Below are 12,749 nucleotides of genomic sequence, written 5' to 3' on the forward strand. Positions count from 1 at the left end.
CAATATCAGCCACGACTACACGGAAAACAGGCTTAGCACTGCGCTACCTTATCGTTTAAGTATGTTGCTGACCTAAATACATCACAGTGCTACTTAGAGCCAATGTCATCAGATTATTGTCCCACAACCCTGGAGTGTGGGGTGGGGATATGGGGCCTGTTATCTGTCATCGTGATTACCCTTAGCGCAGAGTTAATGGTCAGCATTTGTGTTCTCTATCCATTGACAGTTTTTTTTTTTTTTTTTTTAACAAAATAAAAATAATGCTGTCTGTAGGCATCAGTGTCTGAAAAGGAAAATACGCTATTATGCATGTACCTTTGTCACTTTCATTTACACAAGTCACACAACATTTTTTACACGGCAAGTACACTTAAAAGTTGAACATCTGGATTCCCATGGCCTCTGCAGCCAAATTATAAGTACTTGACCATGAATCAGAAAGCCAGTTTACCTAGTTATAATGCAGTTATTATCTCCTCTGATATTCCAAGATCCTTGTATGTTTCCCGCAACTGTTTGATCGGAGCATATCATTTCAATTTTTTACAACAAGGCCAACTCTTGCTGCAAATTTCTGTATGTCCTGAGTAGTGATGGGTAGAACACCCCCCCCCCCCCCCTGTTTGGTTCGCACCAGAACATCTCATACAGGGGAAAAGTTTTAGTGAACATCCGAACCCTATTAAAGTCCATGGGACACAATCATGAAAAATCAATCATTTTAAAGGCTTATAAGCAAGTTATTGCCATAAAAAATGTATGGGGACCCGGGAACTGCCCTGGGCGACATGCATCAATGCAAAAAAATGTTTTAAAAACAATTGTTTTTAAAGGATCAGTGATTTTAATGATGCTTAAAGTGAAACAAAAAAATGAAAAATTCCTTTAAATATCATGCCTGGGGGGTCCCCTTAATGTGCCTGTAAAGAAGTTGAGTGCATGTGCGCAGCATCATATCCAGAGGTTGTCTTTGGGAAATAGACGTATGAGCAGGGGCGAACTGACAACTCATGGGGCCCCCGGGCAATAGGAGATCATGGGGCCCCCTGTGTCCCCATCCACACTCAAGCCACACCCACACAAAGCCCCACCTACATATTGCACTACTCACAAATGCTTTAAAGCAGCAATATAAGAAAAGCAGTGTGTCACCGTCTAGCAGCAGCTAAACTGTAAGGAGGGCTGTGTCCAGGGCCGGCGCTACATATAGGCAAGGTAGGCGCCGGACTAGAGCGCACATCAGTCGGGGGCGCCGCCCCCGCACTACCCCCTCCACCCCCCCGGACAGAAGGACTGCTGGGCGAGTGCTGTCAGTGCTCTTTCCTGTGACATTCTGTCTCCCGGCCCCACCACCGCCTCTTTAAAACGCTACCAGAGCTGTGTGTTGCTAGGTATTAGAGGCGGAGGTTGGTGGTGTGGCTTACCAGTTGGGGCAGGGCTGTGCGCGTGATGGGGTGAAGAGCTGGCAGAGGTGAACCGAGTTTTGGGCTGCTGCTACCTTGTGTGCTGTCAGCTCCGAACAGAGTAAGAAAGCGACCGGGATGCAGCCTCCTTCATGGAACCTGAGTGGGACCTGTCTGGGGAGATCAGACTGGAGGGGAGGTGATGAGGGGCAGAGGGGAGAAGTACGCCTGGGCTCTGTACTGGGGGTCATAGGGCAGAGGGGACCTGATTGGCAGAAATAGTCACCTGACTGTTTGTTGTGACAGTCCAACATGGATCTGTGTGTGTGTCTATTATTATATGTAGAATACCATAGAAATCCCCTGAACACAGGAATATACTCTGATTATAGAACAACATAGGTGGAAGCCTTCCATATACTACCCCAGCCTGTCCGTATACTATCCCAGCTTGTCGGTATATATCCCCAGCCTGTCTGTATACATCCCCAGTCTGTCACCTTCCACTGCCCTACTGACACCATCCTCTGCCCTACTGACACCATCCTCTGCTCTACTGACACCATCTTCTGCCCTACTGACACGATCCATTGCCCTACTGACTGACACTACCAGGCTCTGGTGTTTTGCTACCGTGGGGGGGGGGGGGGGACCAAAACAGCAGGAAGAAGATCCGCTACAGAACATGTGAAAAGGTCCCGCTGTTGGATTGTAATAAAGAAACCTGAAATGGGAGCAAATGGCCTCAGGGATCAGTGGGATGGGCCCCATGGGGTCTTGCACTGGGGCCCTGAAAGTTCTAGTTATGCCTATGTCAGCAAGCATATAGCAAGTCAGCTTTTCATGCTCAGTGTAAGAAAATCAGTGAGCAGAGGCAAGAATTTCACTTTACATATGCTTTAATGCAAGAACAGAGGATAGCAGCAGTGTAGCATTTCCTTGCAGCAGATAAGCAATGGTTAACACTCAGGGCTCTTCCACGGATGTCAGCAAGTCAGAGCGGTCATACAGAGAGCAGAGAGCTTTACCGACTTTCAATTCTACTTCCAGCTTGCTGGTCCATCAAATCTGAAATACTGTCTCTGCACTCCCACATCAGATGTTGTTTTTACTCTCCCATAGCTCTAAGTGTAACACAACCTCGGAGCACAGAGCTGCTGTGTGTTCCTCTGCCCGTGCCTGCTCGAGCTCACACCAAATAGTCCATCCGTGTAATACTAGGTTTCACTACCATGCTGACAGCTTCCCTGAATATAATAAGATGGCGAGTGTCATGGGGCCCCCTACTGGCCCCAGGCCCCCGGGCAGTGCCCTAAATGCCCGTATGGTCAGTCCGCCCCTGCGTATGAGTGCTGCCAGCATTGCAGCAGAGGCATGTCCTGCGGCAACCAGGTGAGGAGTACAAAGACAAGTATGTCTTGCCCACAGTCAAGCATGGTAGTGAGAGTGTCATGGTCTGAGGCTACATGAGTGCTGCCAACACTGGGTGCTACAGTTCATTGAGGGACCCTTAATTGCCAACGTGTACTGAGACATACTGAAACAGAGCATGAACCCCTCCCTTCGGAGACTGGGCCGCAGGGCAGTATTCCAACATGATAACGACCCCAAACACACCTCCAAGATGACCACTGCCTTGCTAAAGAAGCTAAGGGTAAAGGTGATGGACTAGCCAAGCATGTCTCAGGACCTAAACCCTATTGAGCATCTGTGGGGCATCCTCAAATGGAAGGTGGAGGATCTCTAACATCCGCCAGCTCTGTTTTGTCATCATGGAGGAGTGGAAGAGGACTCCATGGCAACCTATAAAGCTCTGGTGAACTTCATGCCCAAGAGGGTTAAGGCAGTGCTGGAAAATAATGGTGGCCACACAAAATATTGCCACTTTTGACACTTTGGGCTCAATTTGGACATTTCCACTTAGGGGTGTACTCACTTTTGTTGCCAGTGGTTTAGACATTAATGATTATGTGTTGAGCTATTTTGGGGGGACAGCAAATTTACACTGTTATACAACTGTACACTCATTACTTTACGTTGTAGCAAAGTGTAATTTCTTCAGTGTTGTCACATGAAAAGATATAATAAAATATTTACAAAAATGTGAGGGCCTTGCGAAAATATTCGGCCCCCTTGAACATTGCAACCTTTTTTCACATTTCAGGCTTCAAACATAAAGATATAAAACTGTAATTTTTTGTGAAGAATCAACAACAAGTGGGACACAATCATGAAGTGGAACGAAATTTATTGGATATTTCAAACTTTGTTAACAAATAAAAAACTGAAAAATTGGGCGTGCAAAACTGCAGAGATCTACAGCTGAGGTGGGAGACTCTGTCCATAGGACAACAATCAGTCATATACTGCACAAATCTGGCCTTTATGGAAGAGTGGCAAGAAGAAAGCCATTTCTTAAAGATAAAAAAGTGTCATTTAAAGTTTGCCACAAGCCACCTGGGAGACACACCAAACATGTGGAAGAAGGTGGTGCTGTGCTGTGGACTTGAGCAGCGCGGGAGCAGAGGCTGAGCAGCGCGGGAGCAGAGGCGGACGTGTGTGAGGAGCGCGTGTGTGTGTTTGACAGAAGGAGCGAGTGAGTGTGTGTGAACACCCCCCCCCCTCCTAAGAACAGCGGCGGCGAGTGGTGCGAACCCCCTCCTCCTGAGAAGAGTGGTGGCGAGCGGTGCGAACCCCCCCCCTCCTGAGAAGAGCGGCGGCGAGCGGTGCGAGAACCCCCCCCCCCAGAGGTAAGAGCGTGGTGTGCGGGCAGCGAGCGGTGTGGTAACCCCCCCCCCTGCAAGGGCGGGCGGCAGACAGAGAGAGGGCAGGGGGGCAGAGGAGACGCACAATACCTGACCTGGCCATTGGCAGGGAGAGGAGCTGAGGGGAGACTGATCGGCAAGTGACAGAGGAGGGAGGCAGGAGCCTAAGCAAGTGTCAGGCTTAAAGGGACACACACACACACACACACACAGGACTGGTGACTGAGGTTGAACACTGAGGCTCAGTGAGTACCTGGTGAGTATCCTTGCGACTGGGAGTGTCCTTGCGACTGGGAGTGCCCTTGCGACTGGGGAGTATCCTTGCGACTGGTGAGTATCTAGCGACTGGTGAGCCTCTTACCACTGGTGAGTATCCCTGCGACTGGTGAGCATCCTTGCGACTGGTGAGTATCCCTGCGACTGGTGAGTATCCCTGTGACTGGTGAGTATCCCTGCGACCGGTGAGCATCCCTGCGACTGGTGAGCATCCCTGCGACTGGTGAGTATCCTTGCGACTGGTGAGTGCCCTTACAATTGATGAGTGTCCTTGCGACTGGTGAAGTGTCCTTGCGACTGGTGAGTGTCCTTGCGACTGGTGAAGTGTCCTTGCGACTGGTGAGTGTCCTTGCGACTGGTGAGTTTCCTTGCGACTGGTGAGTGTCCCTGCAACAGGTGAGTGTCCCTGCGACAGGTGAGTATCCTTGCGACTGGTGAGTGTCCTTGCGACTGGTGAGTGTCCTTGCGACTGGTGAAGTGTCCTTGCGACTGGTGAGTGTCCTAGCGACTGGTGAGTGTCCTTGCGGCTGTGAGTGTGGTGCGACTGACCGGGCTGTGCAACTGAGTGTTGGGCAACTGAGAGTGTTGTGCGACTGACCGGCTGTGCGATTGTGAGTGTGGTGCGACTGAACCGGGCTGTGAGACTGTGAGTGTGTGCGACAGGAGTGTGGTGCGACTGACCGGGTGGTGCGACTGGGAGTGTCGTGAGACTGACCGGGCTGTGAGATTGTGAGTGTTGTGCAACTGAGTGTCAAGCGAGTGTAGCGGAGTACCAGAGGGTGAGAAGGTAGAGATAGGAAGCTAGGAAATAGCCACATAGGATAGACTTAAATCACTGAATCCCCATTAGATTAGATTAGTAGGTACAATGCCCGGCGGGTGTGGAGATGCGATTCGGTGTACATCTTGTGGTATGTATACTTTCCTCGATCATGAGATCGAGGGCGAATACAAATGCACAAAATGTAAGCACGTTGTTTCCCTGGAAGCTCAGTTCCTGAATCTAGGGAAGCAGCTGGCAACACTGAGACGCATGTCCATACTGAAGGAGAGCTGGGATCGTACCCGCCAGGTGCAGGCAGGGGCCTGCACAGAGGTGGGCGGAATGACGGAGGTGCTGGCAGCAGAGCAGAGTAGATATGTGACAGTTAGGAAGGGTAGAGGGCAAAAAGGCAAGGAGGCTGATCCTGGGCTGGAGCACCCCAATAAATTCGCCCCGTTGCGTGATGTTGGGGAAACCAGTCAGGGACCAGCATTGCTGGAGCAGAGTGACGCCCCTAGCTGCCAGGGGAAGAACTCCTCCAGTGAGGCTGGGAGAAAGGGAAAGGAAAGACAGGTACTGGTGGTAGGGGACTCAATTATTAGAAGGACAGACAGTGTAATCTGTGACAAAGACCGTGTGTGCCAAACAGTCTGTTGTTTGCTGGGCGCTCGGGTTCGGCACATCGCGGATCGGGTGGACAGATTATTGGGTGGGGCTGGGGAAGACCCAGCTGTCATGGTACACGTGGGTACCAATGACATAGGCAGAGGAAGATGGAGAGTCCTAAACGATTTCAGGGACTTAGGCGCTAAGTTGAGGAATAGGACCTCCAAGGTAGTATTTTCCGAAATACTACCTGTACCTCGAGCCACACCAGAGAGGCAGCGGGAGATTAGGGAAGTTAACGAGTGGCTGAGGAGCTGGTGTAGTAAGGAGGGTTTCAGGTTCCTGGAGAACTGGGCTGACTTCTCAGTCGGCCACCGGGTCTTTGGTAGGGACGGATTGCACCTAAATGGGGAGGGTGCAGCTGTACTGGGTGCGAGGATGGCCAAAAAGTTAGAGGGGCTTTTAAACTAGGGAATGGGGGGGAGGGTACAGATGTAGAATTAGCCAGTGGAAAGCAAGTTTCAGAGGGCAGAATTGGGGGCATTAGCGGTAGGGTGTTCGGAGCTCCTATACCCAGGGTGGGTATGGGGAAAAATCAGGAGAGCAGCCTAAAAACATCAAATGAGGATATATGTAGCCGCTCAAAATTAAGAGGTTTGTATACCAATGCCAGAAGCCTGGCCAACAAGATGGGAGAGCTGGAGCTGCTGATGTTTGAGGAGGACTTAGATTTTGTGGGGATAACAGAGACTTGGTTTGATAGCTCCCATGACTGGATGGCGACCATTCAGGGGTATTCCCTTTATCGCAGGGATAGAGAAGGTAAAAAAGGAGGAGGGGTATGTCTGTATATTAAGAACAGTATACAGGTAAATATGAGGGATGATATTAATAATGGAGCTAAGGATGAGGCAGAATCCCTATGGGTAGAGCTTCAAAGGGAAGGCACGGTGGGGAAGGTAATATTGGGCGTATGCTATAGGCCCCCCAACCTGAGGGAGGAGGGGGAGGCGGACCTCATTTTACAGATAGGATTGGCAGCAAGGATGGGAAATGTCATTATAATGGGGGACTTTAATTATCCAGATATAGACTGGGCAGATGGAACCGCGCATTCAGCCAAGGCTAGGCAGTTCCTAAATATCTTGCAGGACAATTTCATGGGTCAGATGGTGAATGCACCGACAAGAAACAATGCGGTACTTGACCTACTGATTACCAACAATACAGACCTGCTCACGGATATAGAAATACGGGGCAACTTAGGAAACAGTGACCATAGGTCAATAAGTTTCAGTATTAATTACAGTTATAGGAAGCAGAGGGGTAATATAAGGACACTGAATTTCAAAAGAGCCAACTTCCCAAAACTGCGCTCGCTGCTAGAAAATATCAAATGGGATAGAACCCTGGGAACTAAGAACACGGAGGAAAAATGGGAGTGCTTCAAGAGCATACTTAACAAGGGGATTGACCAGTGCATTCCAAAGGGAAATACATTTAAAAGAGCAAAATTAAACCCTGGGTGGCTAAACTCCAACATAAAAATGCATATTAGTGCTAAAGGAAAGGCTTTCAAAAAATACAAGGCTGAGGGGACATCGGCAGCATTTAAGCATTACAAAGAGTGTAATAAGAAATGTAAAGATGAAATCAGGGCGGCTAAAATAGAACACGAGAGACATATAGCGGAAGAGAGTAAAAAGAACCCCAAGAAGTTCTTTAAGTATATAAACAGTAAGAAAGCGAGGTCAGAACACATTGGCCCCATAAAAGATGACAAAGGAAATATGGCCACTGAGGACAGGGAAAAGGCGGAAGTGTTAAATAATTTCTTCTCTTCAGTCTTCACAAAAGAATCAGGGGGCTACACGAACCCAGCTTGTAAGGCCAAACTAAACACAACACCTCAGGAAGTGCCGCCATGGCTAACTGAAGATAGACTTAGAACTAAACTTGAGAAACTTAACATAAATAAATCACCGGGACCGGATGGCTTGCACCCGAGGGTTCTTAAAGAGCTCAGCCAGGTGATTGCCAGACCATTATTCTTGATCTTTAAGGATAGTTTACAGACGGGTATGGTGCCAGCAGATTGGAAAAAGGCCAATGTAGTACCAATATTTAAAAAGGGGCCGAGGTGTATCCCGGGTAACTATAGACCTGTCAGCCTAACATCTGTAGTCTGCAAAATTTAAGAGGGGATTTCAAGGGACCACAAACAAGACTTTAGTAATGAAAACGGTATTATAAGTAGTAATCAGCATGGATTCGTGAAAAATCGTTCGTGCCAAACCAATCTATTAACCTTCTACGATGAAGTGAGCTGCCACCTAGATAAAGGTAAGCCTGTGGATGTGGTGTATCTGGACTTTGCAAAGTCCTTTGACACCGTTCCCCACAAACGCTTACTGTACAAACTAAGGAAGGTAGGTATGGACCATAAGGTGAGTACCTGGATAGAGAACTGGCTCCAGGGGAGGGTCCAGAGGGTAATGATTAATGGGGAATACTCGGATTGGGCGGGTGTGGAAAGTGTGGTCCCCCAGGGTTCGGTCCTGGGACCAATCCTGTTTAATTTATTCATAAATGATCTAGAGGAGGGGATATCTAGTACAATCTCAGTATTTGCGGATGATCTATGCAGGATGTGGAAACCTTACAAGCGGACCTGAACAAAATAACGGGGTGGGCAACTACATGGCAGATGAGGTTTAATGTTGATAAATGTAAAGTAATGCACTTGGGGGCCAGAAACCAGAAAGCAAGCTACTCACTAGGGGGGGAACCTCTGGGTGAGTCTAGGATGGAAAAGGACCTGGGGGTACTGGTAGACAACAGGCTTGGCAGTGGCATGCAATGCCAAGCAGCTGCAAGCAAAGCCAACAGAATACTGGGATGTATAAAAAAGGGGATTCACTCCAGAAATAATGAGATTATTCTCCTGCTCTACAAGACTCTGGTCCGGCCACATCTGGAGTATGCTGTCCAGTTCTGGGCACCGGTCCTCAGGAAGGATGTGCTGGAATTGGAAAGAGTCCAGAGAAGGGCAACAAAAATAATTAGGGGAATGGAGGACATCAGTTATGAGGAAAGACTACAAGCACTGAACTTATTCTCTCTAGAGAAGAGACGTTTGAGGGGGGATATGATATCAATGTACAAATACTGTACTGGCGACCCTAGCATAAAGAACAAACTATTCAGAGTAAGGAAAGACAACAAGACACGTGGCCACTCACTAAAACTAGAGGAAAGGCGGTTTAACCTTAAAATGCGTAAGGGGTTCTTCACTGTAAGAGCGGTAAGGATGTGGAATTCTCTTCCACAAGCAGTCGTATCAGCAGGGAGCATTGATAGTTTCAAAAAACTATTAGATGGGCACCTTAAAGACCACAACATACAGGGGTATACAATGTACGGTTAAAAGCAAACACACACACACATCATAGGTTGAACTGGATGGACTGATGTCTTTTTTCAACCTCACTAACTATGTAACTATGTAACTAAGAAGGTGCTCTGGTCAGATGAAACCAAAATTGAACTTTTTGGCAACGATGCAAAACGTTATGTTTGGCGTAAAAAGCAACACAGCTCATCACCCTGAACACTCCATCCCCATTGTCAAACATGGTGGTGGCAGCATCATGGTTTGGGCCTGCTTTTATTTAGCATGGACAAGGAAGATGGTTAAAATGAATGGGAGGATGGATGGAGCCAAATACAGGACCATTCTGGACTTCCATTATGTGAAGTCCGTGCAAGTCGCGCCGAAGTCGCGGTGCACGCGACTTCACAGGTCGCCCCCGAAGTCGTGCCGCGGTAGTGTGAACCGGCACTAAGAAGTGTATTTTCAAAACTACTAAGCAGTCAAGCATCATGGTGGGGATATCATTATGATCCTATTCTTTTATGTAAGTCAACACTATGGTGACCTGAGAGTATCATTCCTATGTATAACACATGCAATCAGTTGCCATGTTTCATGAAAGACATCTGTAAAAATGTGGTGCTCTGTATCAAGAATTGTATCTGTTGCACAGATGTTTATGTCTTATCTGCTTTTAACTTATGCATGTGGAGACCAAGTTCTGTGTGATCAGCATGTAGACATAGAAAATAAGGTATTACCAAGGCATGATATAAAAGAGCATAGTCAGTTATATGATTCACTTATCAGTTTAACAGAGATACAATACTATGACCAAGCACAAATAAAATGTAGGTGTGACTTACAAAGCAAACTATAAATAAAATGGGGAGAAAGTTGTGTCTGCCATCTATCATCTACTTCTTGAAGAAGGAGCTGCTCTCATCGAACTCAATCCACCACCATGGTTCACTGGACTGCTGAAGAGAGGGCCGCCATCACCTCTGTGTGGCAGAACGTCAATGTTGAAAAGGATGGACATGAAGCCCTTACCAGGTATAACAACTTCCCTTGGTGTCGCTACTTTTTCTCAGAATCTCTCTACTATGCTTCCAGTATCTTTTAACCTGAATCATCTAACAGACCTCTAATGCTTTATTATTTCCATGGTATCAAATTGCAAAATGTAATTTTACTTAAGAAAGAAAATGAAATAGATATTTAGTTGAATCAGATTTGGGTTTGCCTAATAAGGCACAATGGAAAGTGGAATTCAATAGTTTTCCTTTTTTTATTGCATATTTTACACCTTTATTATTTTGAGATTGTCCAAATTGAATTATTGTGCCTGTGAATTAGAACAGTAGAAAGCAAAGGGAATTTTCTCCAGTGGGGCCACAGACAGAAAAATACTGGGAGAGATTCCAACCTCTACCCACTCTATCCAAATTGGAAAAAAAAAAAAGGAATCAGTTATTTACTGCTGTCTGTGTCCCCAATAGGTGTAAACATCTTTTCTGTTTGTCCTGGTCACCGTTGTCACCTAGAGTGACAATGAGAGAAAAATCCCAAATCTTGAGTTGCCACCAGAACAGGAATGAAAGGGAAATCTTCTAATGGGGACACTAGTTCTGGTGACAACTGTCTAAGAGGGGATTTTCTTCATTACATTTCCTCTCACTTACTGTTGTGGCTATAGGAAAGGAAGTGAAGGGACATTTCTCTAATGGGACACAGGTAGAAAAAAGAACTAACTGAGGTTATAAACCTCAATTACTCTATGGATTATTAATCTGAGCAATTATTTTAATCTAAATAATACTTTCAAAGTATTTTACTAAAATTATATGTGTCACGTGTTTGTCTTTACTGATGTTTCTTTCTATTATTTATTTATCTTTCCTAAGATGGGACTTCTTGCACTATAGTGTACTAAGTGTTAGTTTTGAAAGTAACATATCTTTACACAGTATGATAACATAATATTTTTTTTTTATTATTCATATCCTTGCACACACACAAGTAAGTAATAATTGGTACAAGTTTGCAGGTACATACCAGTCAGTCATACAGGCACTGCATCATACCCATAAAGATGTATTTATTCATTGCTGATATATATGTGTTTGAAGGTTCCTGGTGGAAAATATTATTCAAACATGTTTTCTATTTTTCACAGGCTGTTTTTAGTCTACCCCTGGACCCAGAGGTATTTCAGCACCTTTGGAGATCTCTCCAGCCCAGCTGCAATTGCTGGTAATGTTAAGGTGAAAGCACATGGCAAGAAGGTACTGGGAGCTATTGGCAATGCCATCCAACACCTAGACAACGTGAAGGGCACTCTGCACAAACTCAGTGAAGAACATGCTAACCAACTGCATATAGATCCCGAGAACTTTAGGGTATTATTCTTAATATTTTATTTAACACTGGGCGTGATTGCTTTCTTTTGACCAAAAATAAATGTACTTTATGATCTTTTCAGCTTTGTAAGTATATTTAAAGTGTATCCAAATCCAAAACTTTGTTCATTTTGAGGAGTAAGGAATATTTAAAAACCCAAGCATCTTTTTTTCTACTGTTTATTTCGAATGGGGGAAGATTTCCACATGCTTCCTATCTTAGAGACTAAAAAGGAAGTGTAAGGGAATCTCTAAAAGGTTTAAAAAAACATAACCTCATATACGATTGTGAATTTACTATTTGGCTCCATTAGAAGAAACCCTTTTATCTCTGGTTCTGGTGACAATTGTAGAAACAAATAAAGAGAATGGATTTTCCAAGCGACACAGAAATAAAAAAAAGAAAGGGGTTCTAACTCTCCCGTACCGTAAATCAAAAGTTTTGGCTTTGAATATATCTTAATATCCAGAGTAATGATCGATAGTAGTCCATAGTAACTAATTCTTCTTTAGCAGCTCAAGGAATAAGTAGCAACTGTTGATCTCTCTTTAGTTGTAGTACACTTTAACACTTTTTTTAAAACTTTTTTGCACTTTGCTTTGGGTAACTAAAAAATCTGTTATATATTACTATTTTTTAATTTAAATCATTTGATAAAGTAATGATTTGCTTAAATACTAATAACAAAATGTTGTTTTTTTTTTTTATATGTAGCGTCTTGGAGAAGTGTTGGTTGTTGTCCTGGCTGCCAAACTGGGATCTGCCTTTACTCCTCAAGTCCAGCATGCATGGGAGAAGTTCATTGCTGTCCTGGTTGATGCACTTAGCCAAAGCTATCACTAAATTACAACATGAACAAAAAACAGAATAATTTTCACTGAGGCTGTGTATTATTGTGTGTTCTATTTGTAGCACATGTAATAATAATAAAAAAAAAACAAAATGAAAAAAGTTCCCTTCTGTAATGTCATATTTATTTATAAATGCCAAATTAACAATGTGGCCTGTAAATAAAAATAGGTTTGTTTGGTGTAATTCCAAGTTAGGCTAACTGATTTTAGAGAACCAAGATAACGAGTCTAGAATTAATTTTTCACAAATGCTATTCTAATCTTATCCTGGCCCTTAATGGTCTCTGGCAAGGGAGGACTGAAATT

At 45.1% G+C, this 12,749-nt stretch overlaps 1 protein-coding gene across 1 annotated transcript; it reads left to right on the top strand.

The window, feature by feature from the left end:
- Window positions 1-10,153: 10,153 nt before the first annotated feature.
- LOC309557960 (hemoglobin subunit beta-3-like) lies at window positions 10,154-12,435 on the top strand (the record flags this gene model as incomplete). The annotated part of the gene is made up of 3 exons (XM_082260847.1): window positions 10,154-10,245; window positions 11,369-11,591; window positions 12,307-12,435. The coding sequence occupies 3 exons, from the start codon at window positions 10,154-10,156 to the stop codon at window positions 12,433-12,435; spliced, it is 444 nt and encodes a 147-aa protein (XP_082116973.1).
- Window positions 12,436-12,749: the final 314 nt, after the last annotated feature.

The sequence above is a fragment of the Pelophylax lessonae genome, assembly GCF_965119305.1.
Source record: "Pelophylax lessonae genome assembly, chromosome: 6".
NCBI classification, from domain to species: Eukaryota; Metazoa; Chordata; class Amphibia; order Anura; family Ranidae; genus Pelophylax; species Pelophylax lessonae.